At 40.9% G+C, this 15,607-nt stretch overlaps 1 protein-coding gene across 6 annotated transcripts in view; it reads right to left on the bottom strand.

Moving 5' to 3' along the window:
- Window positions 1–15,607, bottom strand: part of Acaca (acetyl-CoA carboxylase alpha) — a 282,227-nt gene that overhangs the window by 32,226 nt on the left and 234,394 nt on the right. For all 6 annotated transcript variants that reach the window (XM_026780511.1, XM_026780510.1, XM_026780514.1 and 3 more), the window contains 5 exons: window positions 12,589–12,732; window positions 11,948–12,068; window positions 7,366–7,462; window positions 4,336–4,432; window positions 3,095–3,230 (listed from right to left, as the gene is read on the bottom strand). In XM_026780511.1, coding sequence (XP_026636312.1) covers window positions 3,095–3,230; window positions 4,336–4,432; window positions 7,366–7,462; window positions 11,948–12,068; window positions 12,589–12,732 — 595 coding nt within the window. The remainder of the gene's footprint in view (window positions 1–3,094; window positions 3,231–4,335; window positions 4,433–7,365; window positions 7,463–11,947; window positions 12,069–12,588; window positions 12,733–15,607) is intronic.

Here is a 15,607-nt window from a genome sequence, read left to right on the forward strand (position 1 = left end):
AGAGAGAGAGAGAGAGAGAGAGAGAGAGAGACAGAGAGAGAGAGAGAGAGAGATTGATTGGCAGGCAGGATGGTTCAGTGGGTAAAGGCACTCAGGGAGCAAATCTGGCCAACAGAGTTGGATCCTGAAATCATGGAAAGGACAGAATTGACTCCAAGTGTACTTATATGTATATGCATTTTACACACACACACTTAAAAAGAGAGATGGATCTACATTTTTCTATCAGCTCTGTCGTTTTTTAAGCTAGTCACTTAAAGAGATTTACTTACCCCAAGCCTCAACTCATGTAAACTGCAGACAACAGTTTGACATGTCTCTTAGAAGTGGTGTGTGTTATGATTACAGGAAGCGACATGAAAGCAGTTAATATAGCTTCTAGTGCAAGATTCATTAACCCTTCCACACCATACTGAGAACTTGCTAAGTAACCCAGAATGGCCTCAAACTCATGCCAATCGTCCTGCCTCAGCCTCCCAAATGCCTTCAATGAATCTTAATTTTGTTATTAATGTTTCAGGGCTTAGCCACCAGTAAGGGACTGATGCCAAAACAGGCAGCAGAGTTGAAGCTTTTAGTAGAAATGACAACTCTGACCTCTAGATAAGGTAGGACAGACAAGTGACTCCCTGTCAGTGTGTCAACGAGAGTGTATTCTTAGACTTTGCAGTGAAGTCACTAAGGAACAAAATCACTGAATTCTCAGGTCTCAGCATAAAATATACTGCAAAGGAAGTGGGACCAAGTGAAACTGAATGCTAACTGGATCTCACATGTATGAATGGAAAGAGTGCTAACACCCCCATCCCAGCATTCACATGGTATCCTCTCTTGAATACCCTGGTATTTTGCTTATATATTACAGCTTTATCATGCTACCCAAAGAAATGTTTTTCTTGACTCATTGAAGCAATAACTGTTTCTGAGTTTCTTCCTTTCTTCAGAGACAGCTAATAAAGTTACACATAGGAATTCAGTAAAGGTATGTAGGGTTGACCTGATTAAACCATACATTCCTTTTCTCATGGTATTTTCTTTTTTTTTTTTTCTTTTTTGGTTTTTTCGAGACAGGGTTTCTCTGTGGCTTTGGAGCCTGTCCTGGAACTAGCTCTGTAGACCAGGCTGGTCTCGAACTCACAGAGATCCGCCTGCCTCTGCCTCCCGAGTGCTGGGATTAAAGGCATGTGCCACCATCGCCCGGGCTCTCATGGTATTTTCATAGATGATTCACCTTTATATTTAAAAAAAAAAAGTACACAAGAGGCTGGTACTTTACTTGATTCAGTAAGTAAAGGGGCTTGCTATTACATCTTAACAACTTGAGCTGGAATTCTAGAACCCGTAAGATGAGAAAAGAGAACCAATTCCCACAAGTTGTCCTCTGATCCACCCTCCCCACAACCAAATATAATAACAAAATTCAAGTACATCAGTGGGGCTGGAGGGATTGCTCAATGGTTAGAGCATTTATTTCTCTTGCATTGAACCTAGGTTTAGTTCCCAGAACCCACATCTTGGCTTGCACACATTTCTAACTACAGTTTGAGGTGATCTGACATCCTTTTCTGGCCTCCACAGGTAGCAGGCATACATGTGGTGTACATAAGTATAAAATAGGCAAAACACATGGACACATTAAAAAATCCTTTTAAAAAGCATAAGCATTAAACTGTATGTATAGTCAAAGCCTTCTCCAGGCAAAGGGATATTTCTTTAGTAAATATGGGTTTTTTGATGAATGCAAAAAACAGTAATAACAGCTTTTCATTTTCTCAATGAGGCCTGGCAAGCGTATGTCATAGGTAAAAATTATGAGCCGGAGCCGGGCGATGGTGGCGCACGCCTTTAATCCCAGCACTCGGGAGGCAGAGGCATGCGGATCTCTGTGAGTTCGAGACCAGCCTGGTCTACAGAGCTAGTTCCAGGACAGGCTCCAAAGCCACAGAGAAACCCTGTCTCGAAAAACAAAAACAAAAACAAAAAAAAAAAAAAAAAATTATGACTATCTCTCACACATAGCTAGTAACCTACAAGGGAGAGCTCTCTCAGGCTGTTCTTCTCTCAGAAAGTTGAGGCGCTCCTGCTCACAGCTTTGTGCAGGCTCTCTATGGAGAGCTCATTACTTCACACTTCTTCGCTCTCAGCAATCTCAATCACTCCAGCATGTCAGCTCCTTCCATTTCCCCAGCCCATCTATTCCTTTAGAATCCAGAGGTGAATGAAGAATGCACCCACCCACATATTCTTGCAGCCTGTGGGTGCAGATGCTGGCCTTTGCATAGCTGTGGGTGTCTGTCCTTATAAGAAGCAATCCTTCTTGTCTCTCTTTGGACTGTCTACAGTGTCGCTGTTCATGGAGGGTTCTTATTTAATGATGACACTGGCTGCCTAATCACTAAGAAATTCCCATGGCATGGACTAGAGCCTTCATACTAATGGTCTAATCTGCTGGAGCCACAGGCCTAGGGCTGTTGGTGGATAATAATAAAACATACTAAAAATTGCCACAAAGAACGGCCAGTCTCTGGTACAGACTTTCTTCATTTTTTTCCAGTTACTGCTAATTTCTGAACACATCTTGGTCATTGGAGCCTGTCAGAGAGTGATGTGAATGAAGAACATGTGCAGAGAAGAGGGTGGAAACCAGTGAAACACTATTTCCCAGGACCACCAGAGCAGTCTAACATCTACCTATGAAAGCCAAATCTTCAACAGTAGCCTACCTACACAATACTAGATTATTCTGGAATTTTTTTGTAAGATTAGAAGACATTATCTGTTTTTGGCAGGTGGAGGAAAGGGGGATGTTTGAGACAGGGTTTCTTTGTATAGTTCAGGCTGTACTAGAACTTGATTTGTAGATCAGGATGGTCTTGAATCACCAAGCTCAGCTTAGATGACATATTTTATTGTTCCAGTATCTCAAAGTATGTCAGGTCACAGGTGACAAGTTGTTAGCACATCCAAAGGATCTCTATTACTTATACTCTGTCAACAACCTCTTCCAACACCCTCCTAGTTTCTGCCTAGTGATCACTGATACCCCCTGGAGCCCAGGGCAGACCAGCCACTTTCTTCCCAGCCCATTAGTCACCTTTCATCCCACCAGAGAAGCCTCTCCAGTTGGCAAAGACCATTAGAGGTAGCCCTTCACGGTTGAAGTCCTTGATAGCCTGATAGGTCTTAAATGCAGAGTCTGGGAACCAAACTTGGCCAGCCTGCTGAATTATCTGTTAAGGAGAAAGTCAAAAAAGAGCCAATTAACAACAGTTTGAAGGAGAACCTCCCCCAGCTAATCAATATGACGTTTATTAAAAATAGTAAACTCAAGATCAAACCAAGACTGTTGTTCATCATGAGGATGATCCTTGAAGTGAAAAGAAAGGATCCTGGCTCCCTAACCCTGTTAAACACTCTTCTCTTGGGAGCCTAACTATACATTAGTCCTTAGACAAAAGGAGGAGTTGAACTGCTTCTCCCAATCAGTAATAGGAACCCTTTTCAGAGGCAACTCAATTATATTACTATCTTTTTCTTTCTATTCTTTTATGTATGTTTGTACATGCGAGTGAACATGTGCGTACCTATGTGTGCATGTACGCGAAGGCCAGGAATCAACAATGGATGTCATTCTCAGGTCCCATCTACTTTGATTTTTTGAGACAGGGTCACTCACTGACTTAAATTTACTTAAGTAGGTGAGGCTGGCTGGTCAGTAAGCCCCAAGAATTCCCCTGTCTTTGCCTCCCCAGTGTTGGGATTACAGACATGTGCCATCACATATAATCTGTTTTGTTTTGTTTTTCCGAGACAAGGTTTTTCTATGTAGCTTTGGAACCTGTACTGGAATTCGCTCTGTAGGCCAGGCTGGCCTCGAACTCACAGAGACCCACCTGCCTCTGCCTTCCTAGAGCTGGGCTTAAAGGCATGCACCACCACCACCCAACTGGAATCCTTCTTTAAGAAAAATAAAAGATGGGGGCTGTTGCTTCCACATCTGGCCTTCTGGAGACTGTGCTATCACTCCTAGGTGTAGTTCAGAAGCTGGACCAGATGAGCATCAGTGCTCACTGCCTCTGCTACACTAGTACCCCAACAAAAGCAGACTGCTTTCTAGCATCACTAAGACCACTACAGAGGCCTTTTCACATAAAACTTCTGCTTGCAGTGATCCAGAGGCATCTTGAAAGTGATCACAGTGTTCTGCAATAATTTAAGCTAGCTGCCACCCTTCCCTCTAAAATCTGGTGGCTTGCAATACTCTCAATATATCTGTGGGCACTGTAGTACAAAGGTACTCCAAGCACAGCACAAGATGTATTTGAGGTGACCAACCTTGGCTTCAGAATCAAGGTTTGCAGGATCAGCTGGAATACTGAGTTCCACGGTTCGGGTTTCTACAGCAACTACTCCCACAGGTATTCCCCCTAACCTGGGGGTGAGGGGGGAGAAACAAGCCACACCGGAACATAATGCATGTTACTATTATAATTAGGCATTTATTTTTATTCATACACAAACATTGAGGGAAAACTGGAAGCAGGCAGTAGGGGTGAGTTTGATGCTTCTAGGGGTTAAATGTGAGACTTCTGATGGTTGGTATTTATTTCACAAATATGAAGGAAAAGTCCCTTCACAGTCACTCATATTCTAAAATGCCCAACAGGACAAATTCAAACTGAATGCTGTATTAGGGGAGCCTCAACAGCCTAGTGCAATGTCTACTTCTGTGGTTACAAAATCAAACTTCCCAGTTTGCTGTTAATCAGCACTTTCATGGTGGGACAAAGCCTGAAACTGCTGGTCGTATGGAATAGAGCTATGGTAGTTAAACAAACCACTGCCCTTCCTTCAGTGGAAAAAAACAGTCAGAAATATTTAGTAATAATCTTGGTGAATTCTTTTTTTTTTTTTTTTGGTTTTTTCGAGACAGGGTTTCTCTGTAGCTTTGGAGCCTGTCCTGGAACTAGCTCTGTAGACCAGGCTGGTCTCGAACTCACAGAGATCCGCCTGCCTCTGCCTCCCGAGTGCTGGGATTAAAGGCGTGCGCCACCACCGCCCGGCTTAATCTTGGTGAATTCTATATCAGAATCAAATAATTTGAAAGCTATGTTAAGATTCAGAAGTTTGAAGCTTCTGCCTATATATTCAGTAATAATCTCCCATATTGGTCCTCATTAAGATTTCCTAGAACTAATCAGAGATGAAGGGAAGAAGGAAGAGAAACCAAGAGGGCGATGCCAAGTGTGAGGTGAATCCTTTATTCTGGAAAATGTGACTCCATCTTCATTTTGCCAGTTGCTTTCCTCTAGGCTGGGGCTGGGCTGAGTTATACTCTCATTCCCTACAATGTGTCTGTAACAAACTTTTCCATGAAGGATGGTCTTTAGCTATTACATCAACTACTGGATATGGATTCTTTCCATCACAAGAGATCTAACTGGAGCTGAGTGGAGACCACCCACTACCCTCTTGTCACTTGCCTGCACTGAATCAGAATCAAAAGCTCTCTAGACAACCAGACAATGAGCAGGAGGTACACAGGAGGGTTCAGAAATATTTCTGTTCACAATGATTAACACTCCAACAAGAAACTTGTAATTGCAAAAGCCACCCTAAATCGGTAACTTATAACTTATATATTAGGGCCCATGTGACCTAATAAAGAACATCTTTATCCGAGTATTACAGTTATTTATTGAAGTTGAAAACAGCTCAGAACAACTTCTGTTTTCTATTATACTTCATATAAATTTTATCAGGCTAGCACATGAAGATGCTACATCTTGTTTTATAGTGTGTCCCTGGACAAGGTGCCATGGAATAATAAAAGACAATTTACAGCCAATAGCACACATATTCCAAACATACATACCAAAGATGAGTTTTGGCAGCACTTACAGTAACAATCCCAGAAGAATACATTTATATTTATTTCTTGAAATGCCACTGCCTTTGAAAGAAGCTAGCTCCATTTGTTTTATATACTTCTGAGCATGTGTATGTGTTTGGAGTAAGAAGCCCAGAACTCATCAGATGGAAAGAAAGGAAAAAGTCAGAGTGAGTGTTGTAATAAACAATACCTGAGCTAACCAAAGTCAAGCTTGACTGGTCTTGGTTGCAGAGTAATCCCTATTCTAATCTTAAGGGTAAAACATTGTTCTCTCATATCCCACAGGAAGATCTTAATGACTCTAGCAAAAAGTTTGACTTTGGAAAGCTTAAAGACTATCATGTATTTTATATACAGGAAAAATGAAACAGAATAAACAAAAACGTTGATTCTCATATAACATGAGACCCTGTAACTAGCTGTATGTCCCACTTCCACTTCCTCAGCAGGAATTTTACCAACACAAAGTAATTCTCATAGGGATGCTATAGCTAAGGGTGAGAAAAAGGACCTGACACTTGAAAGAAAATGAGCAGCTAGTTTCCCAGTTCCTGTCTCAGATGACTCCTATTCAGTGTCACAATGGAAGGCCCTGTCTGTGGGATTTGCCATCTGATGGCTCCTTGTCACTGGCTGCATGAAGCATGCTGACCTGACGTACTGAGAGAACCACAAAGCCTAGAATTATTTTCAAGGCTAGCATCTAAATCTCAAGCCAATGTGGCATGTTGGAGAATCTTGAGCAGGTGCCTCTTTTCACCAAGATAAGAAAAACTGATTGCCCCCTGGAGGAAGGTGAGCTCCTGATGCAGGTCTCTCAGGCAGCATGTCTGTAGCACAGACCTAGATTAAGATCAGCCTTGGCAGGTGCTCGTTATAGCAAGCACGACAGATTATTTTGTACAGAGCTTGCTGTTGAGTGAAGCACTTCTTAGAGTGGGTATTAAAATTTAATAAAAACTTCAATTTCCCACTTGAAAAATATGGGTATCCAAGCAACCTATGCCAGCTTATTTTACTCACTCCTGTTTCAGATTAAAAAAATTTTTTTCATCTCAAATCTGATTCTAGTCTAATACAATGCTATATTATAAGTCACGTCAGTAGTCATGATGTCAGAAAGAGACTCCTCTTGGGGTACAGGAAAAATCATGTGGTGTCTGCTTCTGAGAGAAAGCGGTCTTGTGAGGGGGGCCTTGATTGGTGATGGCTATTGTAGTGTAGCTTTGTGGGTCCCAAAGAGTTTCTCTTGCAGAAGTATAAAAAGGAAATACTGTCAAAATCAGCCTTCAGATTAAGTACATCATTAGAATGACACACTGGACAGCTACAGGGACCAGTAGACTACCTTGGCTATGTCTACCATCTAATACTTAGAAAACCCAAACAACGTTTCACTGGTAAACGCTATGACCATTCCTTCCCTAATTTTACTTGGGAAGAAAAAGTTTTCAGAACAAAAGAGGTCTTACCTGGCTCTACCAACCACCACAGTCTGTGCCCAAGGTTGCATAATCTCTGAGAAAGATCCATAGTCAAAAAATCCACTCAACCATTGGCCTTTCTGGGCTGTGAAGGAAAAGGAAAAGGGGTGGGGTAGGAAGGAAACAAAGAGCATGAAGATAGTCTACCTGTTGACATCGCACTGGGACGATGAGTTTAAGGTGGGATTTAGGAACTTATTTTGAGGAGTTTGTTGTTTCTAACCATATTATAACAGAGGGAAGCATTAAACAACTGAGTGTCCATCTGCCTTCAGAAATCATTCTCTATTTCATTTGCTAGTCTGCATGTCATTTATCAGCAAAAGCATCATTTATTGTTAAACGATGGGGTTCAGCTAGCAGAGAGTTTGTGTGCTTTTAAATAAATAGCTTGGCTTTTTTCAAGACACCACAAACATTTGTCAAGAGGCAGCCAAGTCATTAAAGATGTTTTTAAAATGCTTATTTCTATTTTAGAACTTGCCTGACAATTTTGTTTGATTCCACTGATTTTCTTTTAATGGGAAGATGAAAACATAAGTATTAATGATCAGATGAAGATTCAAACTTGAAGGTAAATAAGAGATTCAGTCTCTGCCAGAAATGCAACAATACAGACTCACTTTATCTATGGTTGACAAAGTATAATCTTTCTACATGAAGGGCCATGACTACATGCCCATGACAGAACAGAAACATAATGATTAAGATATGTACACTTAAAAAAAAGATACACACACTTCATAACATCACTTCCCTTCTTCATCCAGCTCCATATACTGGCAAGGCATGTAACTTTCACTACCTTAGTTTAAGATAAAACTTTTGTCTCACAGGCTCATGAATGTTTGACCAAGAGCTTAAAAAGGCCTCTGCAAATAACTGTTTTCTCATTTGCCCTCTCAGCTCACAGTTTCTCAGTGATTCTTCTAATTTGAACATGGCCCTCCACCCCCAAAACCTCAAGTCCAAAACCAATTAAAAGTGGAGATCTGAGCAAGCTAACCTCTGCTGACTTAAACAGGACGGAGAGTGTTTTATCAAGACTAAACTTGTAATTACTGTGTTCTACATTCCTTGCCTCTATGGCCCCAGTGTAAAATGTGATCATCCATTTCAAAATTATCTCCCTATCGTGAGCCCAAAGCCGATCGTTTAGATTCTGGTCTCGTGTTGGGCGTCAGTTTGAAGAATATCACGGCACTATCTCCTCTAATAAATGACTTTAACTTTTCACCTAGAAGATATCTGCTTTAACTTATCATAGGGAATCATCTGCTTTCTTTAACGCTTCCACTAAATTAAAATCTGAAGTCACTCGATTTGGGAGCGAGTGTTAGCTGCACCTAGACAGCAGGATGAATTACTAGAGAGTCAATGAAAATATATTATCCAAAACACTAGAAAACTTAGCTTATCACAAATTTCATTTTATTCTGTGGGTCTTATTAATAATGACCCAGATAATGCCCATCTCCACATGTACTTCTGTTTACCTTATGAAACAAAGGTGTTTTGCTTTTTGAGACAATCATATACAGGCTAGACTTGAACTTGCAATCCTCCTGCTTCGTCCTCTTAAGTGCTGAATTAAATGAATATACCATTATGCTTTGCAAAGGGCCCAAATTCTGGTGAAGGTTCTAAATCAGACTGGTTCTAGTTTCATCAAGACACTGAAATTTTAACTTTATATGCCTGGGTCATTTTATGATATTTACTTTGATAATAATGATTTGGAACTACAGAATTAATTTCAAAATCAGAACATTTACTTGTTTCAAAACCCTGAGTTGCAGGTTAGAAGGATAGCTAAGTGTTACAATTCTTGCCTGGTATGCCTAAGACTCTGGGTTCAGTCTCCAGTACCCCCACAGCAAAACTGCCCTGTCTTACATGGTGATTAAGGAGGAAAGGGACCATTGGTTATGCTAGCTGGACTTGATGGTCCCACAAGGAATGTCACTCACTCTAGCTCAGGGTATACCTAGATGTCACTGAGGTGCTCCCCTATATTTCCCAGGAGAATACCCACTGAGCTTTGATCTGAGTTTAGATAAGACCCACTTAATTCCCAGAAAAGTCCTGGGTTTTTAAGGCCAATCACTATGTCAGACTTATGGTTCTCACCAACATCATGTATAAAAATGAGAAAAGATGACTTTGGTGATTTTTCTATGTAAGAAAAAGCAATTTTAATAAGGTAAATAAGAGAAGACATAGAAAAAAGAGTTATGGCTATAAATTAAAGTGTGGTTATAAATTAAAACTAACAGAATTCTCTTAATTTTTCTAGAATATCTACAATTAGACATCAAGATGAAGCCCCAGCATTAAAATAGTAGCAGTGGGATCTTGCAAAAATAAGATGTATATATGGAAGTGCTTTTACATCAGACTCTACCTTGAGTGGTCTCTACTATATCTTCTTTATAAATAAGGAAGACTTATTTCAGCAGAATCACAATTATCCTTAAATTTAACAAACTTTTAAACAGTTTTTAATTTTTTTTTACTTTATATGTATGGGTGTTTTACCTGAGTGTATGTCTGTGCACCAGTGCATGCTTGGTACCCAAAGGAGGACAGAACAGGGTGTCTGATTCCCTTGGATCTGGAGTTACAGGAGGTTTGAACCACCATGTGGGTGCTAGAGATTGAACCTCTGGAAGAAGAGCCAGTGCTCTTAACTGCTAAACCATCTCTCCAACCCCCTACAATTCATTTTTTATTTTAATATGTACAGTATTTTGCCCACATGTGTGTCTGTATGCCAGGTGTGTATCTGGTGCCCAGGGAGGCCAGAAAAGCATGCTGATTCCCCTGCAATGGGAGTTACAGATGGTTGTGGGCTGCCACGTGGTTTCTGGGAATTGAACCCATGTCTGGAAAAGCAGCTGGTGATCTTAACTGCTGAACAATCTCTCCAGCCCCTGCAACCCATTCTTTTATGTATAGCATTTTAAAAATAAATAGTAACAATAAACACATAACAAAGGACAAACACTTCCTAACACCATTTGGTCAAAATAGGGGTCAGGTATGGAGGTGGTTCATGCCTGGAATCTTAGGAGTTGTCAGACTCAAGCAAAAAATTTGAATAAAAGCCAACTTGGGTTACATAGCAAGTTCCAGGCCAACTGGGGCTACAAACTGAAACCTTGTCTCAACAACAACAACAACAAAAAGTAAAACAGGCCACTTGGGGTTTTACAAAAGGAGATTTTCTACAACTGCTAAGTGGATTGATATAAATTTAGATACATAGAGATATTCATTTTTTCTGCAGTGTGTATGTGTGTATGTGTAGGTATGTAGTGTTTTGTGGCATGTGAGGAAAAGAGGACACCTTAGATGTCATCATCACTCAGGTGCCATCTACTGGCCTGGAACTATAGTACACTAAGTAGGATGGCCAGCAAGCCCTAAGGATCCACTGATCCATCTGTGTTGTCCAAGTCACCTCCGCCCCACTCCCACTCCCAACCCCTGCCCCACACTGAGACTACAAGCACATGCTACCATGCCCAGCTTTTGAAAATGAAGGTTCTAGTGATAGAACTCCAGATTTAAAAAAGCATTTTACTGGGGGCTGGAGAGATGGCTCAGTGGTTAAGAGCATCGCCTGCTCTTCCAAAGGTCCTGAGTTCAATTCCCAACAACCACATGGTGGCTCACAACCATCTGTAATGAGGTCTGGTGCCCTCTTCTGGCCTGCAGACACACACACAGACATAATATTGTATACGTAATAAATAAATAAATAAATAAATAAATAAATAAATAAATAAATATTTTTTTTTAAAAAAAAGCATTTTACTATCAATACTGTTGTAACCAGTATCATAAGAAGAATATGAGGGTGGTAGTCAGCAAAAGTTTGCTCAGAAGAGTACAGCTGAATTCTACATTTAAGGTATAGAGACATTTTCTCAAGGTTACTCCATTAATCTGTCTTCTCCCACCTTTTGTTTTGGAAACATGGTTTAGCTATGCATCTAAGGCTATCTGAATCACTATGTAGCCCAAGCTAGCTTTATACTGCTGGTGATCCTTGTGCCTCAGCCTCCCAAGTGCTAAGACTGTAGGCATGTACACTTATAGCTGACTCAATGCTCTTTTTAGACACTAGTTGGCCAGAGTCTGGTCCTTAGTCGTGGATGTAGCTTAGTGACAAAGTGCTTATCTAGCACAAATGAGGCTCTGGGATTGATTCCTCAGAATCCCCACGTCCACCCTAACAAAAAGAATTCCTAGTCCTTTTAAGACCGTAATTTTATCACTTATACCAAATTAAGCCTTTTAACTCACTAAGTTCCTTAGTAAAAGAAGGTATGTATTGGTGGCTACACCAGCTATGACTAAATGAGTGAATAATAAAGCTCACTTTTTTTCCTGTTTGCTCACAAAGATTTTGGTTTTTTTTTTTTAACATTTTCTTCATACATTTTCTTTATTTCTAGGTATTTAGCAGCAATTTCTTAGTAATATGCTTTTGTGCTGGGGTTGGACAGTGCCTAGCTAGAGCCTGATAACCAGAATACCATGAGGTCCTTAAACATATACGTACTTGGGTGAGGACGGCCTGCCAGCATCCACCGAGGATCATATGGGGCCTTTGTGGGAACGAACTCGATGATTCTATCTATAGGATCCTTGGAATTCAGGAGAGGAACTGAACTATGCACGCTCTAAAGAAAGACCAGGAGAGAAAGATCATACCCATCAGCAATGTCAGTCTTATACCTCAACTCAGTGCAACAGCTCCAGACAGAGGCAGCAAGGCCCACTACAGAACTACAGCCATCGGTCCTGATCATCGAAGCTGAAGCATACATTATGTGTCAAGGAACATACACAGTTCCCAATTCTCATTTAAAAGCCTGACACACAGTGGTGCATTGTGACCACTGTGCCCTTGCTCTTTGAGAAGCAAGCTCCTGGAGCAAAAATGGCTACAACAGGAAGGAAACTCTTAGGGATGAGGAAGTCTTAGTATTTGGGCATGTGAACATATATATGCCATGAACATATCTGTTGCTAGAAAACAGCGGGGCTTAGTGAGATCCAAAGGTATTCTAAAGGTAGAAGGTAAAAGACAGCTTCAAGAAAAAGAAATATACAGGTTTCAGAGAAAAACTTCATTAAAAATTATTCAATAGGATATATCAAACACATTAAGCCGTGGCAGAAATGGAGGGAAGGGCTCACCTTGGGCATGTATGACAGCCATTGTAAGACTGTGAAAACCCCCTCAAAGTCATCACAAACAGTAGAGTGGGTGACCCCGTTGTTGTGCATGATCTGGATGCCCCCAAGCTGATTGTTGGAGGTATACACTTCCCGACCAAGGACCTAGACAAACGAGCAAGTAAAAAGACATTTGTTTCTACAGATATAACAATGTATATTCTTTCCTAATTCTCACTAAAATGTGTTTTTTTTCTTTCCTCCACCAGACAAAAATAACCCCATTTTCTGTGCCCTGCTCAGAGGGACTTCCAGGATTTCCTTTCTTAAAACACAAAAAGATCTTTAACAATTACATACACTGTTGCAGTTTTAAAACCATCAAGCTCTCCCTTTCTAGAAGCCACCACAGGCATGTGCAGTGGACTTTAACTCTGAGCTGAAATTATGGTAGGTAGGCTGGGTAAACCCTGGGGCACTGGCTACATCTTCACATACAGGTCTGGTAGAGTTATATGTACGTACACACACACACACACACACACACACACACACACACACACACACACACACGGAGTGTATATTGAAGAAATGCTATGGGGTTGGTGCCTCATTTTTCTAAAGGATTAGCTTTTTCCTTATATCTGATTTTTAAAGTTGGCATACTATCTCCCTCCCCCATCACTAAACCAGACAAAATCCTGAAGCAGTTCATGACACACAACAAACCCCCTAAGACTCCAGTCTCTTTGTGTGCTGGGTGTGAGGCTGTGATTTATTTCCCAAGCCTGTTTCCCTCTGAGGCCTCACCCCAGTGTCTCTGGAGGACTTTACCCTTGTCAGGTTGGGGGCACTTGCAAACAGAAACTACAAAGTTTCCTTTAAAGAAGAAAAAAAAAGAAAAATATTCTTGGACTTGGAAATTGTAGGGTTTCATTTCTTCCTGAAGATTGGTTAATAATTTCTTCCAGGGAGGGAGGTTTTCTGACCCAGCAGATGGAAGTCAGGCGGCCTGATCACTGACTATTGCAAACTGCTGAGTGTGTAGTAATTGCCAGTCATCTAGGGTAGCCCTGGAGAGCGCTAAACAGTTGTGGAGTGCTCACTGTATGTTCTCTTTTTTGTTCACTCTCTTCTCTTTTAAAAAACAACATAAAAATTTTTTTCCTACTAACTTTTATTCATTTTAGCCTCTTGGGAGAACCTAAACAAATTAAGGGCCAACAAACTCTGCCTATATATTTTCAATTGGCCCTTTCTTATTAGCGGCTTGGAAGGGTTCCTCTGCATGTTGGGTCAGCCCCCTACATCAAGACCTTCCAAAGACTGAGCAAGTTGGTGACCAAAATAATAACCTCACTGTGATCCTGCTGGCTTTAGTACCATTTAACTTCAGCTAGGAAAGGCATAGCGAGTTTTCTGAAAAGAATATAGAGAGCAAAATTGCTCTCCGATTACTGCTTTCCTTGATAAGAAAGCACAGGGAACAAGCCTTTCCAGGCAGCCCTAAGCCAAGTAACATGCTGGCAGCTCCTTTGAAGGAGCCGGTGAACAGGGGAGACCATATCTGACCAGTGGGCTGCCATCCTCCTCTCAGTCTGTCTTTAATCTTAGCCCAGGCACTGCAGCTCTTTTCTCATTCTCCTGCTGTCTCTTTCCATTTGCCCTCTCTCTGACTGATACACTGATCTCTCGGTCACTTGGCTTTCTGCTCCACTGAGTCCATATTACTAATAACACCTCCGCCACGGCCAGTTTACCTCATGAAGGCAAGAGCACATCATTACAAAATAAACTCATAACTTTGACATTCTAGCAAATACATGCCGTTTGTTATTTTTATGGCTTTAGTCTTTCTAACAGGCAGAGGGCATTACATACCTGTTTCATTTATATCTTTAAGCGTGCGTGCACACATATTCTTGCACATTCACCAGGAAACAAAACAGAACAAAAAACCAGACCACTACAAATTTCTAAAGCAGTCAGTTGATAGGGGACTCTGGTGGAGGCAGAAGGCCCGTCATTCAGGGAGGCCACGCTCTGATCTGACTCTGATTTTATGGCTGTCATAAACCCGATGGCCCACAACTGGTCCTTCTGGGACAGACTGCTTCTCTGCTAGAAGTCATTCAGTGTGATCAGCAGTATTTTTAATTATTAAAATAAAATTGGAAAGGAGAAATGAAATAAAAAGGAGACACTGTGCTGACCCTGAATATCTGATATTCACAATTTATGTCAGGAGCCAGATATTCCCTGTTGCATAGGAAAGAGGTATTTTCTGTTTAGAAACATTTTTAGTCCAACTTCTAATACTTAATGATGTCTAATTATAAGAACACTGGGCAGTTACGAAACTAGCAATGAGCTAATGAAGGACCAAGCTCAGACAAAAGGAACCTAAGCCAACCAAGAACAGCTGCGTTAAGTGCATCGTCTTAAATGTCTTTATCCTCTTTTCAATGAGTTGAAGAGGACATCCAGAACCAGGCAACTCCCAGCCACTTACTATACTAATTGTTAATTTTTAATTCTATACTAATTGTTATTTTTAACCCAGCACACAATTCTTTGAACCCTAATTCTGCATTTTCAAAGTAGGAGCAAGACTCAGTAACTTAGTACGTCTTCTCACTCAAGCTCTGATGCTTTAGAAATGTTCAGAAAAGCAGCATTTCTACATTTCTTTTCCTCTGGGTTCCAAAGAAACCGTAGAGCTCACAACAACTGTACTAACAAATGCTTACTATCTGAGAAAATTCATTTAATTTATTAATAAAAGAGAAATAATAGGACAGACTAACCGAGCATCCGAAGAACCCTTTCTGATCAGTGTTAGCTTTGGGTAATGGGGGTGGGGTAGATATGGAAACACAGAATTGAAGCCCTTCCTTAACTACAAACAAACAGCAACAATCACAGTTACTCAACAATCAAGAGAAAAGCATACCCCTGGTTATCTTCAGCTGCCTGTAGGTTTCGAGTATGCACCAGTGAGATGAGAGCTCTCATAATAGCTACTGATTTGTAGGGGTCA

This window comes from Microtus ochrogaster, chromosome 7, assembly GCF_000317375.1.
Source record: "Microtus ochrogaster isolate Prairie Vole_2 chromosome 7, MicOch1.0, whole genome shotgun sequence".
NCBI classification, from domain to species: domain Eukaryota; kingdom Metazoa; phylum Chordata; class Mammalia; order Rodentia; family Cricetidae; genus Microtus; species Microtus ochrogaster.